Raw genomic sequence first — 19,179 nt, forward strand, 5'->3', positions numbered from 1 at the left:
ATCAAGAATATTTTAGTTTGTACTCAGTTTTAAAAATTGACATGTAAAAATGGTATATATTTTGGGAGTACCATGTGATGATTCTGTACGTATACACATTATGTAATGTTCAAATCCAGGTAATCTGGGGATATAGCTCATTGGCGCAGCACCTGCCTGGCAAATCCAGGTAATCATATTTATCTCCTCAAACACTTATCATTTCTTTGTAGTGAAAACACTCAAATTTATTTTTCTTGGAGCTGTCTTGAAATACACAGTACATTATCCCTCATAGAAGCCCACCCTACTCTGCAGTAGAACACTAGAAGCTTCTCCCATCTAGCTGTAATGTAGCTGCCCATTGATCAACTTTTCCCTATCGCTCTCTTCACCTGTTCTCCTGGCCTCTGGTGACTGCGGTGGCCTCAGCTTCTCTGAGATTTTGGTTCCACATGTAAACGAAGCTGTATGGTGTTTGTCTTCCATCCCTGCCTTATTTCAATGAACATAATGCCCTCCAGTTTCATCCTTGCTTCCTTAAATTGCAGGATTCTACCTTTTTATGGCTGAATGGTATTCCTGTATACCTTATTTCCTTTTATCAGTCATTGATAACATTCCATATTTACCTTATTTTTTATAAACATTTAGGTTTAAGTTTCCATTACTTAGCTATTGTGAATATTGCTGCATTAAACATATGAGCACAAATGACTCTTCAGGATACTGACATCATTTTCTCTGAGTGAATACCCAGCGAGGGGATTGCTGAATGTTGGGATGGTTATGTTATACTTGATTATAAGGAACAGGGAGGGCAGTAACAAAAGGATTAGGAGTAGGCTCCAGACACATTCTGCGCAGAAGAGTAATCCTTAGGCTTTTAGCAGGTTCCTTCTAGTGCTAAACAGATCATTATTAGCAACTTCTGTCTGCAGGTGCTTTACCATTGCTGTGATCCTCTACAGCTCCCACATTAAGAAACAAATCACATAGTGGGAGATGAAAACGGGGACGGGCTCTAGCTCTTCCAGATAGTTGGTCTCTCTTCTGTCCCTAAACTTCTCAGGGCTTATTTTAACCCTCAGAAGCCAAAGGCTATGATGAAATAAGTCTGTGTAGGCTTTTTCAAAAAATGACAGATTTATTGGGTTATTATGTTATTCACCATGAAATTCCTCTGTTTTAAATGGAAAAATAAATGATTTTTTGTTAAATTTCCTATTATGCAATCATCCTCCAAAACTAGTTTTAGAACATTTTCATCTTCTCCAAAAGATTTTTAGTATGTTTGGTCAAGCTTAATTGTGATAATAAACACATATTTGAGTGCTTCCTGTGATCAGAACTCTATTAAAAGCAGTTTATATGTACTAAATCATTTAATTCTTGCAATGACCCATGTGATAGTCAATAGTATTTTCTCATTTTGCAGAAAAAAAATAACTGAAGCTTTGGTCACACACATAGTAAGAGCCAGAGCTAAGATTTTAATTCAAGGGAGCTGATTTGAAGTCTAGCTCCAATATCAGCAGATCTTAGCCATCATGCTAAACAGTTTGTTTTTTACATATGCATTGTGTATTTGAGAAAGAGCACAAAGATCACCATTACTATCTCTGTTCTTTCACTGTTTCACTTTACATTATCAATGCAGAGTAAAAATACAGCTCTGGTGCTAGAATATCCATATATTTCCATATATTTCCCTTAAGTAGCTGATACTTGTGATATTCAAAAATTATGAATAATTTTATACAGAACAGAATGAAGTTGGCAGTTATCTGGTTAACAAATTAGATCACTGAAACAAAAAGTCTATTTGGTAGTTTGAAATATCTGGTAAGGCTGTCCACATTCATCAAATTACTAGGATAATTGCCATTTCTCAACTCTGCTTTGTTCTGTGTCAACCTGACCTAAAACACAAAAGGAATTTTTGTCTAAGTGATATAAGTTTAGTCACTTCCAAACATTTTTGGTTGCTAACCTAGAAAGACTGTTGGGGATATTGGAAATGTTCCCAGAAGTTCAGTTTCAGTATAGAACAGCACAAGAAGTATAATTGTAGTATCACTGTTTTCTGAAATCAATGAGTGACATTTTAATCCATGTAAAATCCTGTATCTACTTACAGACATTTCTGGAAAGGTATTATGTCAAATGAGCAGAGCGTTAAATAGGCGTATCATTTTCCAGAACTCTTCCCTAAACTTAATTTAAGAAAAATACAATTAATGCTCAGTGTGGTAGAAGCTATACATAGGAATTCATACCAGAGGCTCTATTTTTAGCAACTGCACATTTTGGAAGTAGACATGGGCAGTACCGGCTGAAAAGAATCCTCTTACTGTGAACCCTGGCAACAACAACAACAGAAACGCTTAAAACCACTAGCGTAACCCTTACTCGGTATTGTACTACCAGTTGCATGCATGTTGCTACACTTCTGTCACAAAACGCATAGAATAGACACCTAAGGTGAGCCCTGATGTGAACCATGGACTTGGAATGAGAACGATGGATCGGTGTAGGCACATATGCTACAACCAGGTAGTGCCCCGGCAGTAAGTACTGATAATGGGGGTGACGGTGGGTGTGGACACAGACATATAAGGGAATCTTATTCTGCTCAATTTTGCTGTGAACTCAAAACTTCTCATAAAAATAAAATATAACAATTTAAAAAGCTAAATAATATGCTATCTTAAAAATTAAATCTATTAGTGTATGTTTTTCACCTAAGAATATATTGAAATACTTATAATCATTAAATAATTTCTGTCCTCTAAGATTATTATAATATTCTGTATACAAATTGCATTTCAATAAAAAAAGTGCTGACCAGTTTGAAAGATGAGCCTCAGTAATATAATGTCCGTCTTTTTAAGGTTTGGGTGAGAGGTCAGACCAAGCCCTCCCAGATTTCTGACTTGTGTAAATATTTTTCTCCAAAGACTTCCAACTTGCTGGCATTGTCCTTTGGTCCACACAGACCAGAAATGGCCCTACACTTTCTTTTGTCACTTGCAGTTATCCATTTGGAAATCAGCTTCTTTGTGAATTTCCTAAGGTCATCTAGAATCCCCTCACTGCCTGGCGTCCTCAGCCTCTCCTTCAATTCCTGGGTCATCACCCTGCACCCACCCCACATTTTTCTTTGATGAGAAAACCACACTCATTATGTCAGCAAATCACATCTGTGAGACAGCCTGCCTAAAAGGTGTGAAATACGTTCCAAATTGAGGACTTAAATTTGTTTTAGATTATTTTTTCTTTTAGAAGATAATTTGGTTTTAAACTACTCTGCTGTAGAAAAAATTGAAGGGATAACTTTATATTGCTTTAAAAGTATCTGTTCTAATAGTATGTGTATTACATATAAATTTTATATGTTTATATGTACAAATAAATAATATGTAATACCTGCCAGATATCTAATAAAGCTACTTGAAAAATACTACGTACTGTGCGTTGTATATAACTGGGAAGAAATTTCCCTTTTTAATTTTTAACCAATGCATAAACTTGTACACATTTATTTATACTGTGCTATGAGGTGTTTCTATGTACGTGTACATTATATGATACTGTAATCATGGTAAACATATTTTTTTCCAGAACTGGTCATTGTTTCCTCCTAGTTAGATACATTCAGAAACCTTTCATCTTACTCAAAATATACAGCACATCATCATTATTTGTAATCACTCTCCAGTGCAATAGCTACCTCTTGACTTAGTGCCTGTTATCAGTCTTTTTCTATCCAGTCTCCTCAGTGTCTGATAATTCCTCTTCTATCCTCAACTTCTATGAGTTCAGCTTTTAGATTTTTCATGAGTAAGATCATGCTGTAGTTACGTTTTTGTACTTGGCTTATTTCTCTTAACAGAATGATTTGTAATTCCATCCATATTTTGAAAGTGACAGGATTTCATCGTTTTTTATGGCTAGATAGTACCACGTTAGGTATATGTATCCCATTTGCATTATTTATTCATTGGGTGATGAACACTCAGGTTAATTCTATTCCTTGGCTATTGTTAACAATGCTGCAGTAAACATGGGAGCATAGTAGATGCCTCTTCGATACATTGATTTCATTTCTGTTCGTATATATACCCAAGGACGGAATTACTGGCAATAGTAGATTTATTTTCAGTTTTTTGAAGAACCTCCGCTTGTTTCCTATGATTATACCCTAACAAACACGCAAGGGCTCCTTTTGCCCACATCATGGACTGCACCTGTTATCTTTGGTCTTTCCGATCATAGCCCCCCTAACCACAGTGAGGTGGCATCTCTGTGGCTTCACTTTGCATCTCCCTGAGGCTTAGTGATGCTGAGCATTTTTCATGTACCTGCTGGCAAGAACTGCCTTTTTTAAACAGATGACGTCATGTGGAAATATTCACCTGTCCATAGAACTGCTTGAAGCACAGTCATGAAACTCCAGTTCCATTTATAAAATTAGTGCTGTCATCTACTCAGAATACTAATGGTTTTAATGGAGATGCAATATCTTACAAATAAATAATTAGTTTTGCACAGGAAAGGGTAAATAGAATCCTAATTAACAAATCTGTAATTTTTCTTAGTACTTCTAGGTTTTAAACACGACAAGTGGCAGTTTTCATGTATAGTAAGAAAAATGTATTTTGTTACTTGTATTTACTCAGAATAATTATAAGTCCAAGGTTTGTGTAATACAGCATGCATTTATTTTAACTAGTGGAATTATAAGACTGAGACCATCAAGACTTCTAAACTCTTCCTTTGAACACCATGGATAATATACCTAGAATAGTGTTGTAGGTCCTAGAAGAGGTTGGTAATTACATCACAGTGCATGGACTCTTCAGACTAAGTGATTTTTTTTAAAAGACCTGTTGTTTGATTTAGAATTTGAGTTATCTTCTTTATTTATGTGGAGCATTCCATAGCTGATCTCATCCATTGTCTCACAGTTTGTCATGAAAATAACCAAAACTTTAATTCAACCAAAGTCATAGGTCAGATCATCTCAGCAGCAGCACTACTGACCTGAAGGTGGGTCATTCCTTGGGGGCTGCCTTGTGTAATGTAGACTGTACAAGAGTGTCTTTGGTATCTGTCCCCTAGATGCCAGAAACACATATCAATCATGACAATCAAAAGGACTTCTAGAGATTATCAAATTTCACATGTGCTCCCCTGGGTGGGGCAGAATCTCCCTAGTTGAGAACCGCTTCCACAGAAGATGAAGTTTCAGGGTTTCACTGTGTACCCATCACAACACTATTAAATAAGCTTGAGTAAAGCTCTGCCCAGGCAATTGGAAAAACAAAATCAAAACAAAACTTTGAATTGAAAAGGAACCAAGAAAGTGCTAATAACTATTCAGATAATGGAGCTGCGTAAGCCCTATGGTTAATGCAGTTGGCAGCACAGAAACCATTCATTAAGTGAGCCTCACACCTCAAAAATCATGGATGGGAGGCATTGTTCTGGGGCTGCTAATGCAGAAAATGTAAAGAGGATGCATAAATCGCAGATGCATGGAGCCTGACAGGGTTTTCTAGAAATACATGTTCACAAGCTCTTTCCTTTTCAATAATCTGACAATGTGAAAATACACTGTTGAAAAAAGTAGTTTCTATTCTACGTAAAGTTTGAAATGAACCAGTTTTGAGAAACCGTATTAGCTTTTGAAACCACTAATAGAAATGGACTGTTACAAACACAGGTTCATTGCCTGAGAAGGGAATGCAGTGGTGTATTATATAATATGGATTTTAAATATTAGATGTGGAATATTTCTTGTCTTGTGTTCAAAGAGCTTTGTTGCTTAAATTATGTAGAATAGGCACTCCAGTATAACTTTTGAAGAAAAGTTATATTAGCTCTGAAGAAGAGCCAACATTGTTCTCATTTTAAAATCATCTATTTTAAATAATTTAATCTGTTCTAATGTTTAGTTTCCATCCTATTCTTACTTCAATATATGTTTAAATTATTTGTTCAAATTTAATGTCTCAAGTAGCTTTGAAGGATTTCTTGGAGACAAGACTTGTTAGATGTATTTAAAATGTGTACATTCTGCTCAGAACTATTCAGAAAACACTTCAAGAAAAAAAGATTTTTCAAATCACTTAACCGAACACGGATTTACTTAATGGTTATAAAAATATAGTATACCAAATCTTTCATAGCAAATATAAAATGTGCAAAAGATTTGTATAATACACTGTTTCTTACAGAAGGTGAATGATAGAATACAGAGTAGTAGAGATGCAATTTCTTTTATGTGAGGAGTACCAGGAATCCAGATGACTGAAGCAGGTTAGGTATCTAGCATAATTTCTAGCTCTATGCAGTTGTTGAACTAGCACAGAAATTGTTACACATTTCAATGAAATAGAGTAATAGTTATCTTATGGATACTTAAATGCATAAAACTAACAAGCTATGGAAAATAAAACGCTTTTGTAAAGGCCTATATCCTACTACTATGTTAAAGTTTAACCTTGCACTTTTTCACAACAAACTGCCTGATACTTTAATTATTATAACTATACATTCATTTGATATAATTTTAGTTGGAGCAATATGTTGTAGTTTGGTATGAGCTATACTTTCTCTGTGAATTAAGAGAAGAGGTCAATAGTGGACCAACTCCTGCAGTTGTGTGTGTGTTTAATACTATGTCAAAATATTTCTCTAACATAAATATTAGCCAATAAAAACTTGTAAGAGAAAACATAAATATGTACACATTAAAAAGATAAATGTATGCATATCCTTACATGGACCCATATGTATACGATGATCTATAAATTTGTTACTTGTTTGATGATATTGGTGTTGTTTTCTTTTGTCTCTTCTGTTACTTTTCTGTTGTCACTTCATATTAAAGTGTGACTGCATTTATATATGGAGATAAAAAGTGTGTGTACCTGTCATCTTCTATGTTACAGACCTAAATTTAGGGCATACTGAGTTAGATTATTTTTCCACTACTTTTCCCTTTTGGTCTTTCCAGTTATTGATGAAAACAGTAAAATAAACTGCCATGAGGGGGAAGTACCATAGTTTCCAGAATGTAACACAACAGATATAGGTGTAGAACTTTATAATTCCCAAATACTTTTGCGTACCTCACTTGAATCTGACATGATTGCACAAAATATATGATTGAAATATACAGTGGATTTTAAATTTTTAAAAATTTATTATAGTAAAAGACATATTGCCATAAGTCCCACTGAACTCCCCCCACACACAGTCCTAACACATTTGTCTACCACCTGTGGCACTTTCTGAAGCATTTCTGGAAGTGCTCTTTCTTGAGTTTCTCTGAGGTGTGATCAAAAGTACAGAGAATGCTGCTACGGAGTGCCATCCAATGAAAAGGCAGGCTTGTAAAACATTACAATGTGTCCTCATCCACCTTATTCACTGATCTGTCACCATGTGACTTTTCACTCTTCCCCAAAGTCAAAATGACTATGAAAGATGAACGCTTTGAATTGATTCAGAATAGTGGTGCAGCCAAAGACACTTAGGATTTCCACAACTGCTTCAGAAAGTGGCAAAAAAGAGTAGATAGGTGTGCTTGAAGAAAGGGAAAGTATTTTGGGAGAAATTAGTAGCCATGTGTAATTTCTGTAATCATTTTTAATTTAAACATCGTATTTTTCAAGCATATCTTATAATTTTTTACGGTCATTCTCAATAAATGAACTTTCAGTCCACTGGCAAATGTTAAGATTATACTTCTGTTTGTGTCTTTGTATTTTAAATGCTCCATTGCGATATATCTGCTTGCTTCTGCCCTGTTTTGCCGTGCATGCAAAGGGATGGGCCAAAAGAGCTGCTCTCTGTTCATGAACACAGCTAAGTTGTCATGTGCCTGCTGGTGCAGAGCCAGTACAGAGTGTTCACAAGCAATTCAGTGTTGGTGTGAAAAACAAACCACCTGGATTTGGAACACACTGGACATAATGTACTCACTGGATCAGACCACCAGATTCAAGAACATTGGGGACCTGGCTGCCCTGTATCATGAAACTTTTAGTTATTATCTAAACTCTGATAAAATTAACCGCCTTTCAAATAACTCAAACCCGAGTGACTGACAAACATTTGGACCCTGCAGAACAGAAAGAAATAGAAACGTGACATGTGCTCTAATGTTTGGAACTTTTGTCCCATGCCCCTGGAGGATCAGTTGTTTTCATGGAAATTGTTTTATAAACGAAAATATGAGAAATATATGCTGCTGCAAAGTAATGGAAGAGACAATATCTGTAATACTCTTAGTTTTCACACTATTGCACTGAATTTTATTTAACCATTCATTTAGTATCATTGTGTAAATAAAGTGCAACACGTCTAAGTGCTGAAATTACAAAGATAAATAGGACAGTACTTGCCCACACGACGCTATAGTCCACGGTATGAAAGAGGCTGTGAACCGAGGCACTAGAGTAAGACACAGGCTGATAAAAACAAGAGAATTTACATAGATTCGGAGAAGGGACATAATCCTTGATGCCAGGAAAGGCTTACCTTCTGGTGGGAAGATTCCTGTTGGTTGGGAAAGTCCAAGTTTATGCCCATTGTTCAAGTGTTCCAAGTTGGATGATAATATGATCATCTCATTATTGGGAATTAAGTAGAGAAAGAATGGGAAGCCAGATGAAGACAAATATTCCAGGAGAAGGGGATGATGGGAAGACATAGAAGCAAGCAAGGATGGAATCTAAGGTAAGATGAAAAAGTAAAATCACACATACAGGCAAGAATGATGTTAAAACATTTAATTACTTTTTCAGGTTCTTACACTAGGGAAACAATACAATGTTTACACATGTGGGTCTGATTTATTTCACTTTTGAGTATGGACTCTAGTTGCATCCATTTACCTATAAAAGCCTCAAGTTTATCTTTTTTATAGCTGAATAATACTCCATTGTATAAAAAATACCACATCTTTTTTATCCATTGCTATTCTTTTTTGTTATTCTCTTTAAAATAAAAAAGAAAAATATTCAATTATTTTTCCTATTAGTACATGATTGTTATATATAATGTTGTATGCATTCACTTTGAGGAATGGGTACATACACTGTACATATCATACTTGATCTGTTTTATTTCGCTGTTCCCTACCATCTTAGGGCTCAGTTTCCTTTTGGTGAAAGGATATGAGTACTGTCTGTCTCACAAGGCTGTTTTGAGGATTAAATTGTGTGTGTGTGTGTGTGTGTGTGTGTGTGTGTGTGTGTGTACCTGGCACATAATCAGTAGGCAGAAAACGAACACTGGTTGAATGAATGATGGTGCTTTGGTTATCAGTCAATGGTAATGTACCAGCAAACCACATTAGGTGGCTCGTGCCTCTTAACACCATGTGGTAATATTCTTTCTCTCTTTTTAAGTGAAAAAAATCTTCATAGGGTGCCACTCCAGAAAGCAAGACAAAAGAAATCAAGCATCCCTCACTATGTAGACTACATAAAGCTTTGAGTAGAAGCAAGGAAGTGGAGGCAGTCAGCAGGACTTCCAGTTTCAGCTCCATCGCGTTTCAGACACTATGTCACACACTAGAAGGGACAGCGTCAGAGAGGAGGATGAAGCATTTGAGGGAATGCTACCAAAAACTAAATAAATAAGAGTCATGTGGGAGTGAGAGAATGAGTGATCTAGGGGAGTAGTTACAACTTCTATTTAATGAATTTTTAAAACCTTTTGAACCAAACTCTAAAATGTATGAAATACATAGGCCGTAAGGAGAGCTCATCATATACATGAAGCTTTAAGTGAATGCATGGAAAATGATGTCACCCTCTTTATTAGACTGTATGTGAGTCATCAGGGATACTCACATCAGATCATGGTTTAAACATCAAAAAAGACTAGACAAAAATGGACGTAACTATACAGTATCTGAAGATTTTAAAGAAAAAATTAAATTTGATGCCCATTTGGGTATAACAAATAGATTGAATGATTCCTCAAATTCCTGAAATGAAATATGCCAGCAGTGCTTGGCTTCCTTGCACGATGGGCAGATCCATACTCAAACTAAATGGATTGAAGGATTTTCCCCTGCAGTTCCTTAAAATGTCATCCTGTTTTCATTTAGAAAACAGACACTCTGGAATCTGAACAATTTAATGTCAAAGATGATCTCTAAAAGGAAATCGAGTGCCTCAGATGAGGCATTGAACCTCTTGAATTTCTAATTGGTCAGCTTCACTCTGACTGTACCATAATACATTTTGACACCTGCCTTGCTATTAGGAAATTTTAATTACCAAATGTCTATTCCTGTAACAGAATTGATATACTTAGTCACAATGCTATTTGTCTGAGTAATAATGATAGAGAAGTGAGACTATCTGTCTTAATAACCTACACCTTCCTATGTGTACTTTTATTCACTATTACCACTTTTAATCTCAAAATTATTCAGTAATTATTTATTCTCAGTCTTCATTAAAAGTTACATGTCTTTTCAGCCCACTCAGTTCTTAACAACTAGTCTAAATATATCTCCTGTGTTATTCATTTTTCTCTATCTGTCATTCAGTTTCCACATTCTCTTCACTGTCCCGAACTTCTTCTAGTCTTACATTTTTCCTATTTTGAGGTTTCCAGAACTGAGCATACTTTTCCAGACCAAATGTGTCAAAAAATATTCTCACCTTTTGTCTACATGTCAGATACTGAAAAATGTTCACTGTGCTTGCAAAGGAATACCAGCAATAAAACAGCCAGCCATCCCCAAAGTAATTACTTTCATACATTTCATTCCACATCTATGCAGGGTTTAGGGACTATGGTAAATGAAGTGAGAACTGATATGATGTGGACATAAGTGAGTTTGGGTAAGGCTGGCCAGAGAGTTTGATGTGCTTCTCAAATTGTTCCTTTCATAGATGGATTTCAAAAAATTTGTCTAAAACGAGGCAAGTCAGAGGAATGCTCTGAGTCAAGCATTTGGAACTATGCTCAGTTTAAACTACTTGGTATAGTTTTACAGCCTTAACCTTTTAGAACTTCAGAAATTACTTGGGAATTCATTTTAAAAACGACTACCCTTATATGAAATCAGAAGTCTTTGCTCTTGATATTTTGGTATCGGAGACTTCTTGAATGTCTTTTAGTGAAAAACAATGAGTATATTACGAATATTTTGAATAAGTTGAACTGCTTTCCATTGAAGTTACCAGAATGGTTTTATAGTAAAACTGTCATCCACATATTTTTTCTCTCTTAAACAATACATAATGAAAACAGATTTCTTGTTAAAAATTTAGAACTGACAAAGTTTTTTAGGAACTTGTAGTTTTTTCTTTCAAGTGGAGTAAAGCTTTCATGATATAAGAATATCTTGTTAGACCTCATTTTTTCTTCTAATTATGATTTTATAATTTTGTTTCTATCTTTCATAGAAATTCAAAATAGAACTATAACTCCTAAAAAGCAGTATAATGAAAGCAGAACAAAGGTGGCGTAAGATTAGCATAGCATCACAGTTAAGAGCACGGCACTTACGAACTGGTACAATTGGGTGGCCACCCTCTTAATTCAAGTTGCCCAGAAAGCTGATCCTACAGTAAAAGGTCTTGTTAAACCTGGGAGTTCACACGTAGGGAAACAAAGTGTGGCGGCGGGACCAGGCCACTAGACAGGGAAAAGAAATTATATAGTGCACACTTCTATGTGACCACTGCTCTGCAGCTAATGGTCTCTGGTTGTTGGGGCAGAAGGGACATCTCCAGAGAGAACAGAGGACGTAACATGGGTCAGTCCTCTCCATTTGTAAAAAGCTACTAAACTTTTTGAAGGTTATTGTAGTACATTCTTGCAGTACGTTAGGATCACTTTCACCTTGGAGAGCTGATGCATGTATATAACACGTCTCAGTTCTTTCTTCTTCCTCTCCCATCTCCCCAGTTGTTCCATCTCACAGTCCCCTTCCCATTTGTAAAAGATACATGTTTCCTATTACCTGTCTTTTATTTTGCTCTTTATTTGTCCTTTTGGTTTCTTATATAAGAGAAAACATACAGTATGTGAGCTTGTGTGTCTGATTTATTTCAGTTAACATTATAGTGTCAGGGTGCACTCATTTTCCTACAAATGTTTCAAGTTTATCCTTCTTCATAGCAGAGAAGTAGTCCACTATGTATAAATGCACATCATGTATTCTTTATTTCATATATTGATGGCCATATAATCACTTCCAAGATTTAACTATTATAAGTTGTGCTGCTATAAACATGCTTATGTATATATCACTGTAATATGATGTATTTGAATGTGGGCAAAGATACTTTGAAGGGGAATATCTGAGTCACGTGGAACTTCTGTTGTTAGGTTTTTGAGGACCTTCCATACTGATTTCCATAATCATTGTACTAGCTCACAATCTCACCAACAATGTAGAAGGGTTCCTTTTCCCTCTCAGCCTATCCAGTATTTGTTGTTATTTGATTTCTTGATTATTGCAACTTTCATTTTGGAGTAAGATGGAGTCTCAGTTTAATTTTGCATTTCTGTAATAGCGATGTTGAACATTTTTTTAAGTTATTATTAACCATTTGTCTTACTTCTTCACTTGCCCATTTTATGACTGATGTTTTTTAATTTTGGAGAATCTGGGGGATTTTTTTTGGAGTTTTTCACTTATCCTCAGTATTAATCCTCTCATGGAGGAGTAGGTGATACATTTTATTTTACCATTCTGTAAGTTGTCTCTTTGCTCTGTTCATCATTTCCTTTGCTGTGGAAAAGCCTTTTAATTTGATATGATCCCATTTTAAAATTTTTATGTTATTTCTTATGTAATTGGGCTTCTGGTCAGAAAGTCCTTGCCTATTCCTACGTCTTCGAGAGTTTTACCTATTTTGTCTTCTGGCAGATTAAATGTTCAAGATTTAATATTTTGATCTTTGAACCATTTTGATTTTAATTTGGTACATGGCAAGAGATATGTGCCTAGATTCAGTCTTCTACATGTGGATAGCCAGTTTTCCCAGCACCATTTGCGAAAGAGGTATCTTTCCTCAAGTGTATGTTTCTGGCTTGTTTGTCAGAGATAAGATGGTTGAATGTGCCCCAAGCTGTTTCTGCATCGTCCATTTTCTTCTGTTGTTCCACATGTCTGTCTTTGTGCGAGTACCCTGCCGTTTTTATCACTGTGGCTTTGTGGTATAATTTCAAACTCAGGATTCTGATGCCTTTTGCTTTGCTCTTGTTGCCTGGAATTTGTATTCTGGTTCTCTATGAATTTTAAGATTGTTTCCTCTAGTTGTGTGAGAAATACTGTTGGTATTTTAGTTGGGATTGCATAAAAACTGCATGTCAATTGTGGAAGTGTGGTCATTTTGACAATATTTGTTCTACCTGTCTAGCACAGGGGATATCTTTTCATTTTCTGATGTCCTGTTTGATCTTCTTTTTCAGCGTAGTACAGTTTATGTTATAGAGGTCTATAACAAAGGGTTATGTTTTTCTAATTTCTGTCCTTGTGGGTTTATTATTTAGTGTACATGAATGCTGTTGATTTTTGTGTGTTGATTTTGAATCCTGCTACCTTGCTGAATTTGTTCATTAGTTCTAGGGGTCTTTTGGTGATGTTTTTGCGTTTACTATGTAAAAGGTCATGTTGTCTGTAAATAAGGATAGTTTGACATCTTCCTTTCCTATAGGTATCCCTTTCATTTCTTTCCATTGCTTGATTGCCCTGGCTAATGTTTCAATTACTGTATTGAGTGGGAGTGGTAATAGTGCACATCTTTGTTATTTCTAATTTTAGAGGAAAAGCTTTCAGGTTTTTTTTCACTTAGTATGATGTTACAATAGATTTATTATAAATGACTTTTATCACACAGGTTTTCTAATGCCATTCATGCTTTCTTTTGACTTTTCAATAATTCCAGTTAATCTTCAGTTAGTCTTTTTTTGTCATCTAGCAGGTATTAGTTCAATTTCCTATGTTCTGTTGTTTTTCAGATATCTCTGACTGTATAGACACCAGCATCATCTCTGTCTTCTACTTCTAACACTCTGTCCTGATATTGGTAACTTTTGTTGTCTGTACAGTGATACCTTGGCTCACAAACTTAATTTGTTTTACAACTTTGGAAAACATGGCCACATTTGTGTTTGTGTAGGAAAGATGATCATGGTCATATTTGTTACCTCCTGCACAGTTTTTATTTTCATTTATTTTTAATTTTTTTATTCTAAAGAGAAGAGAACAAAAACAAATTAACAATTACAGACATAAACAAAATAACACAAAAACAATAAAAACAATACAGAATTTCAAACAAGGTGATAGAAAATTAACAGTGGTTATTCTATTACACATTATCTTCAATTTGGTTACTCAGATAACCAGATATAGGCATGCAAGATTTATCAAACAATTAAACATTAACTGTTCCTTTCAATAAACCAATAGAAATTAGTAGTACAATTACTACTATTACAATATATATGTAAATTTTCCCTTCTTTCTTCCTTTCCTTTCTCTTTTCCCTCACCCCAGTTGTTCTTTCTTTTTTAGCAGTTTCTTTCCCTTTCACAGTATCTGTTGTACCTTTCAGAATTTATTTATTCTTTCAGGTTCTGACAATAGAGAGACAATACAATGTTTACACATGAGTCTGGTTTATTTCACTTATGAGTATGGTCTCTAGTTGCATCCATTTACCTTTGAAAGCCTCAAGTTTATCTTTCTTTATCACTGAGTAATATTCCATTATATAAAAATACCACATCTTTTTTATCCATTCCTCAGTTGATGGGCATTTAACTTGTTTCCATGATTTAGCAAATTGCACTGCTATAAACATGGGTGCACGTATTTCTCTGTGGTATGATGTTTTTAGTTCTTCTGGAAAATATCCAAAAGGGAAATAGCTGTGCTGAATGGGACCTCTAATGCTAGTTTACTGAGGATTCTCCAGACTGATCTCCACAGTGATTGCACCAGTCTACACTCTCTTCAACAGTGGAGAAGGTGCCTTTTTCCCCACAGCCTCTCCAGCATTTGTTATTGGTTGATTTCTTGATGATAGCCATTCTTTCTGGTGTGAGATGGAATCTCAGTGTTGTTTTAATTTGCATTTCTTTAAGGACTAAAGATGTTGGAACATTTTTTCATGTATTTATTTGCCATTTGTATTTCTTCATCTGAGAAATGTGTATTTGTCTCAGATGCCCATTTTTGGATTGGGTCTTTGAATTTGGGGGGCCTGATTCTTTAAAAATTCTTTATGTGTTCTAGATAGAAGTCCTTTGTCTGAGGGATAGTTGGCTAAATTTTTTTCCCAATTTGTGGATTTTCCTTTTACTCTGTTGGTGATTTCTTTTAATGTGCAAAAACTTTTCAATAAGATGAGATCACAATTTTTGATTCTTTGAAATATTATCAGTGCAATTTGGTTTTTGTTCATGAACTCTCTGCCTGCAGAGTTTTTAAATGAAAACAAAATTTTGCCAAACACTTCTGTGTTTATAGAGTAAAGATTTTGCTGATTATATGGAGATCTCTTTAGTGAGTATCTGATATTCACTGTTACCCTCTTAGTGTGGCTATAGCTTTGCCTCTGTCCCAAGATTTGATCATCTCCATTAACAATGTCCATTCAAATTAATAAATTTAGTACATTTTTAAAAAACAGCAGTATAATAACAGCAACAAGACATTAGCCATATCTTTAACAGTAGAGAGAAACGTCTTTAACAGTAGAGAGAATCTAAGGAGAGAAATCTCTCCTTAGATTCATACTATTGAGCTATGCTGTAGGGCAGTGTTTCCAGAGGTAGGTTAGGATAAAGGAACAGCATTATTATTGAAAATTTTAGTTTTCAAATTTGACGAAAAGAATGTGATACACAATCTTTTTCCAAGATTGTATGACTAAGACAAAAAAATGAGAATCTGAAATCATTTCCAAAGCGGGGCTGACGTGTTACTTTGTAAGTTTAATATTCTCTCTCCATTCCCTATGGCCCGGTCTTCAAAGCAGGCATAGTACACTTAGGCTATGCTTAGGCCATTTTCCTCTTCTTCCTACTGCAGTGCTATGTTTCCCGGTCAAATTAAAGTGACAGGAGCTCAACCTAGAAGATTTCATCTTTCTTAGTTCAGCTCTGCGTGCTTCCAGATAGGAGTATACAGCCATGCAAAGCACTAGCAGAATAGCTACTCTTGCTTCTCTTTGGGTGTTGGCAGTTGAGGCTCTGCCTGTTGGCTTTTCCTTTCAGTGTGAGCAACTTCCAGGCCCAGTGTGGTCACAGTGTTTCATTCGGCCTGGCCCAGCACGGAGGCAGACTGTCTTAAGGCTAGCTGGTATCAACATCTTCAGCCTTAAAACTGGGAGATTAAGTAGACAAGTATTGCCTCTCCTGTGCCCCCTGAAAAAAGAAGATGGGGAAGATAAGTGGAAAGTAAAAAATTAGCTTCTTACTAGATCCATGCTACTTTTCATGCGAACAGCATTACAAGCATATCTGTGTGCGCGCACATTATCCCCTTCATATCAGGCCTAGCTTTCAAAATGCCTTGCTTTAAATGAAACAGCAGAAGTCTTTGACTTTGCTGCCCAAATTGAAGTTATTTCTTTCACTACAAAAAATAGGAAACTGTAATCTTATTTTGGGCCAAGTCATATAAAATAGAAATTTTATTTTGAGGACATCACTCTTTCTGATTATAACTTATGATAATACATCCCCTAAGAAATCTCAAATTAACCCCGTTATAAACATTTCCATTTTTAGCTTTTTTTTAAGCCCAAGTGTCAAATAGTCCTTCAAAAAATGCCTAGACAGAGATTTTCCCTTGACTGCAATACAATGTGCTACTGTTTCATGAATTACATGAAGTTTTTGTTCTCTCCCTCAGGAGCAGTGTTCTGAGTTTCTTTTTCCTAAGGTTTCCCTAAAAAGCTCCCAGTTTTGGTACCAGTGCCAGTGACTGATTCGTGTTTCACATTCTACTTTCTGATTTCTCTTGTTTTAGTGGCTATGGTAGCCTGATATTGCCCAATTTTTCCTCATCATTTATTGTGTTCCAGTGGTGCTGTCTGTCCATTTTCAGTTTGTGAATAGACGAAGTAATAACTACCTATTTTGAAAAGCTCATTGGGATTATGGGTTTGGTTAATATCCTCTAAAAACTATTTCAAAAACTCGAGTAGCAGATTATAAATGACTTTTTATGTGATTGCATCCCCTGGTGCTTTGAAATAAAAATACAATAAAGAGCATAAAACCACTTGGTCAGAAAGGCTAATCCTGGTTGATGCTATTTACATTTAGATTTACATAAGTCGGTCTATTTACTCTTTCAAATTTTGCTTCAGGTTTTAAATAGAGACTACATGGAAATTAAAAGGCATAGTATGCTTAGGTATGTCTTGAAAAATTGTAACGCCTAACTAAATTCACTTGATTTCTAAGAATAGTAACTGTGATGAACATAATGAGTAAGGATATGCAATTACTTATGTTTAATAAAACAATTTTACTGCAGTAATGATTAGTAATAATTACATAGAATGTGAGCCACAGAGAGGTACCGGGTCATTAGAGAATAATGCCAATGCTGTGCCTCTGGGTTTGTGACTACACATACGTACCGTACATCCGCAGAGTGTCTCTGACTGATGATGGCTCCACTGAATGATTTTTTTTAACCTAAAAGGAAAAAAAAGGAAAATCACTCAATAGAAGCCTTAAGTCTAATCTTTTGAATTTTTGAGCTTTTCCGGGGTTGGCTGCATGAAGTCTAATCCTCTTTCATGATCCTGGGCCTGGAAGGTCCCAGGCAGCCATGTGATCATGAAGTGAAGCAGTCAGCACTCCACAAGGCACGGTGCTGCTGAGTAACAGTGTTTTGTAGGTTCAGTGGATTCGGTGCATTTTTGATGCACAGTTGTGTCAATTGAAGATTTTATTGGGAAATGACCTCATTGTAAATTGAGGAATAGCTGTAGTCAGAGTCTGATTCTTACATCTTACAGGTGATAGTGCATACAGCAGTATCTTATCTAAGAAACCTTTTCTACCGAGAATTCATACTTAGTTCTATTCCCCAATGGACAGTGCAGCAAAGCCTATTTCTTCCATCATGACCTGGGAGATTCAGATAGATGTCTTCAGGGATCTTTCCAAAATCATCATTCTAAGACTCTATGAGCTATAATTATACTTCCAGTGACAACTGGCCATAAGCCCATGACATGGGATACCTTCTACCATTCGTAGGTAAACAGGAAGCCTTTTGAGATCCCTGGCAGCTGCTCTTAAACAGGGTGTGGTGGGTGAGCTGTGAAAGTCAAAGATGACAAGTACAGCCTGGTAAGGAGGAGTCTGTAGGGGATCTTGCTTATGCCTCTCCCTTGGCCCAGAAGTTTATCCAGTGATAAGTCTTCACCCATAAATGGAGTAAGGAGGCTAATTCTGATGCACATTCTTGTTTGACAGCTCATAATTCTAGAAAACATTGTTATGGTTTGTGTCTACATGTCCCCCTAAATCCTCATGCAGTCATGGGGTGGTATTCTAGTATTTGTGATTGATCCATGATCCATTGCTGGGATTATGGGTGTGAGTGCTACACCCACACTGGGGTGGGTAGTTTGCATACAATGTAAGGGAGGGAAAGACGTTTGCTACTGCTCCTGCTTTTTGCTCTTGTTGCTTTTGCTGTTTTCCACCGCCATGAACAGTTGCCCTCTGCCATGTGCCACCCTGCCTTGGAGCCAGCCAAGGATGGACTGAAACCTAGACAGATTGTGAGCTAAGTAAACCTTTCCTTCCTTAAATTTGGGCATTAGGTATCTTGTCTCAGCAATGAGAGAACAAGTAACCAAGACCAAATTTGATACCAAGAGTAGGGTCATTGCTGTGACTATACCTGACCATGTGGTTCAAGAGCCTTTGGAAATGGCTTGTGGGAAGTGTTTGGAAAGGTTCGAAGATGTCACCTGAAAGAGTGGAGCTGGAATGCCTTTGGCTGATCTGTATGGGACCAAGACAGACATGCCCATATGTAGAGCCAAACTTTAGGATTTCTGACTGCTGTGTGTATTTTACATTAAATATGGTCTTATGAAAAAAAGAAAACTCACAAAATTGGATAGAGCACTCATGTAGTGGTTCCATGGCCATTTCTGTACTTTTTTT

General features: G+C 36.0%; 1 protein-coding gene across 5 annotated transcripts in view; it reads left to right on the forward strand.

The window, feature by feature from the left end:
* Positions 1-19,179, forward strand: part of Tox (thymocyte selection-associated high mobility group box) — a 342,631-nt gene that overhangs the window by 136,149 nt on the left and 187,303 nt on the right. Inside the window, exon 1 of one of the 5 annotated variants that reach the window (XM_005392189.2) lies at positions 2,407-2,549. The exons of 2 other annotated variants lie outside the window; for them this stretch is intronic. In XM_005392189.2, the coding sequence (XP_005392246.1) occupies positions 2,523-2,549 (27 nt within the window). In that variant the 5' untranslated portion in view covers positions 2,407-2,522. Of the gene's footprint in view, positions 1-2,406; positions 2,550-19,179 lie in introns of those variants that run through there. 2 more of the 5 variants (XM_005392188.2, XM_005392190.2) reach the window with 2 other exon arrangements.

The sequence above is a fragment of the Chinchilla lanigera genome, unplaced genomic scaffold, assembly GCF_000276665.1.
Source record: "Chinchilla lanigera isolate Chin_1 unplaced genomic scaffold, ChiLan1.0 scaffold00043, whole genome shotgun sequence".
NCBI lineage: Eukaryota > Metazoa > Chordata > Mammalia > Rodentia > Chinchillidae > Chinchilla > Chinchilla lanigera.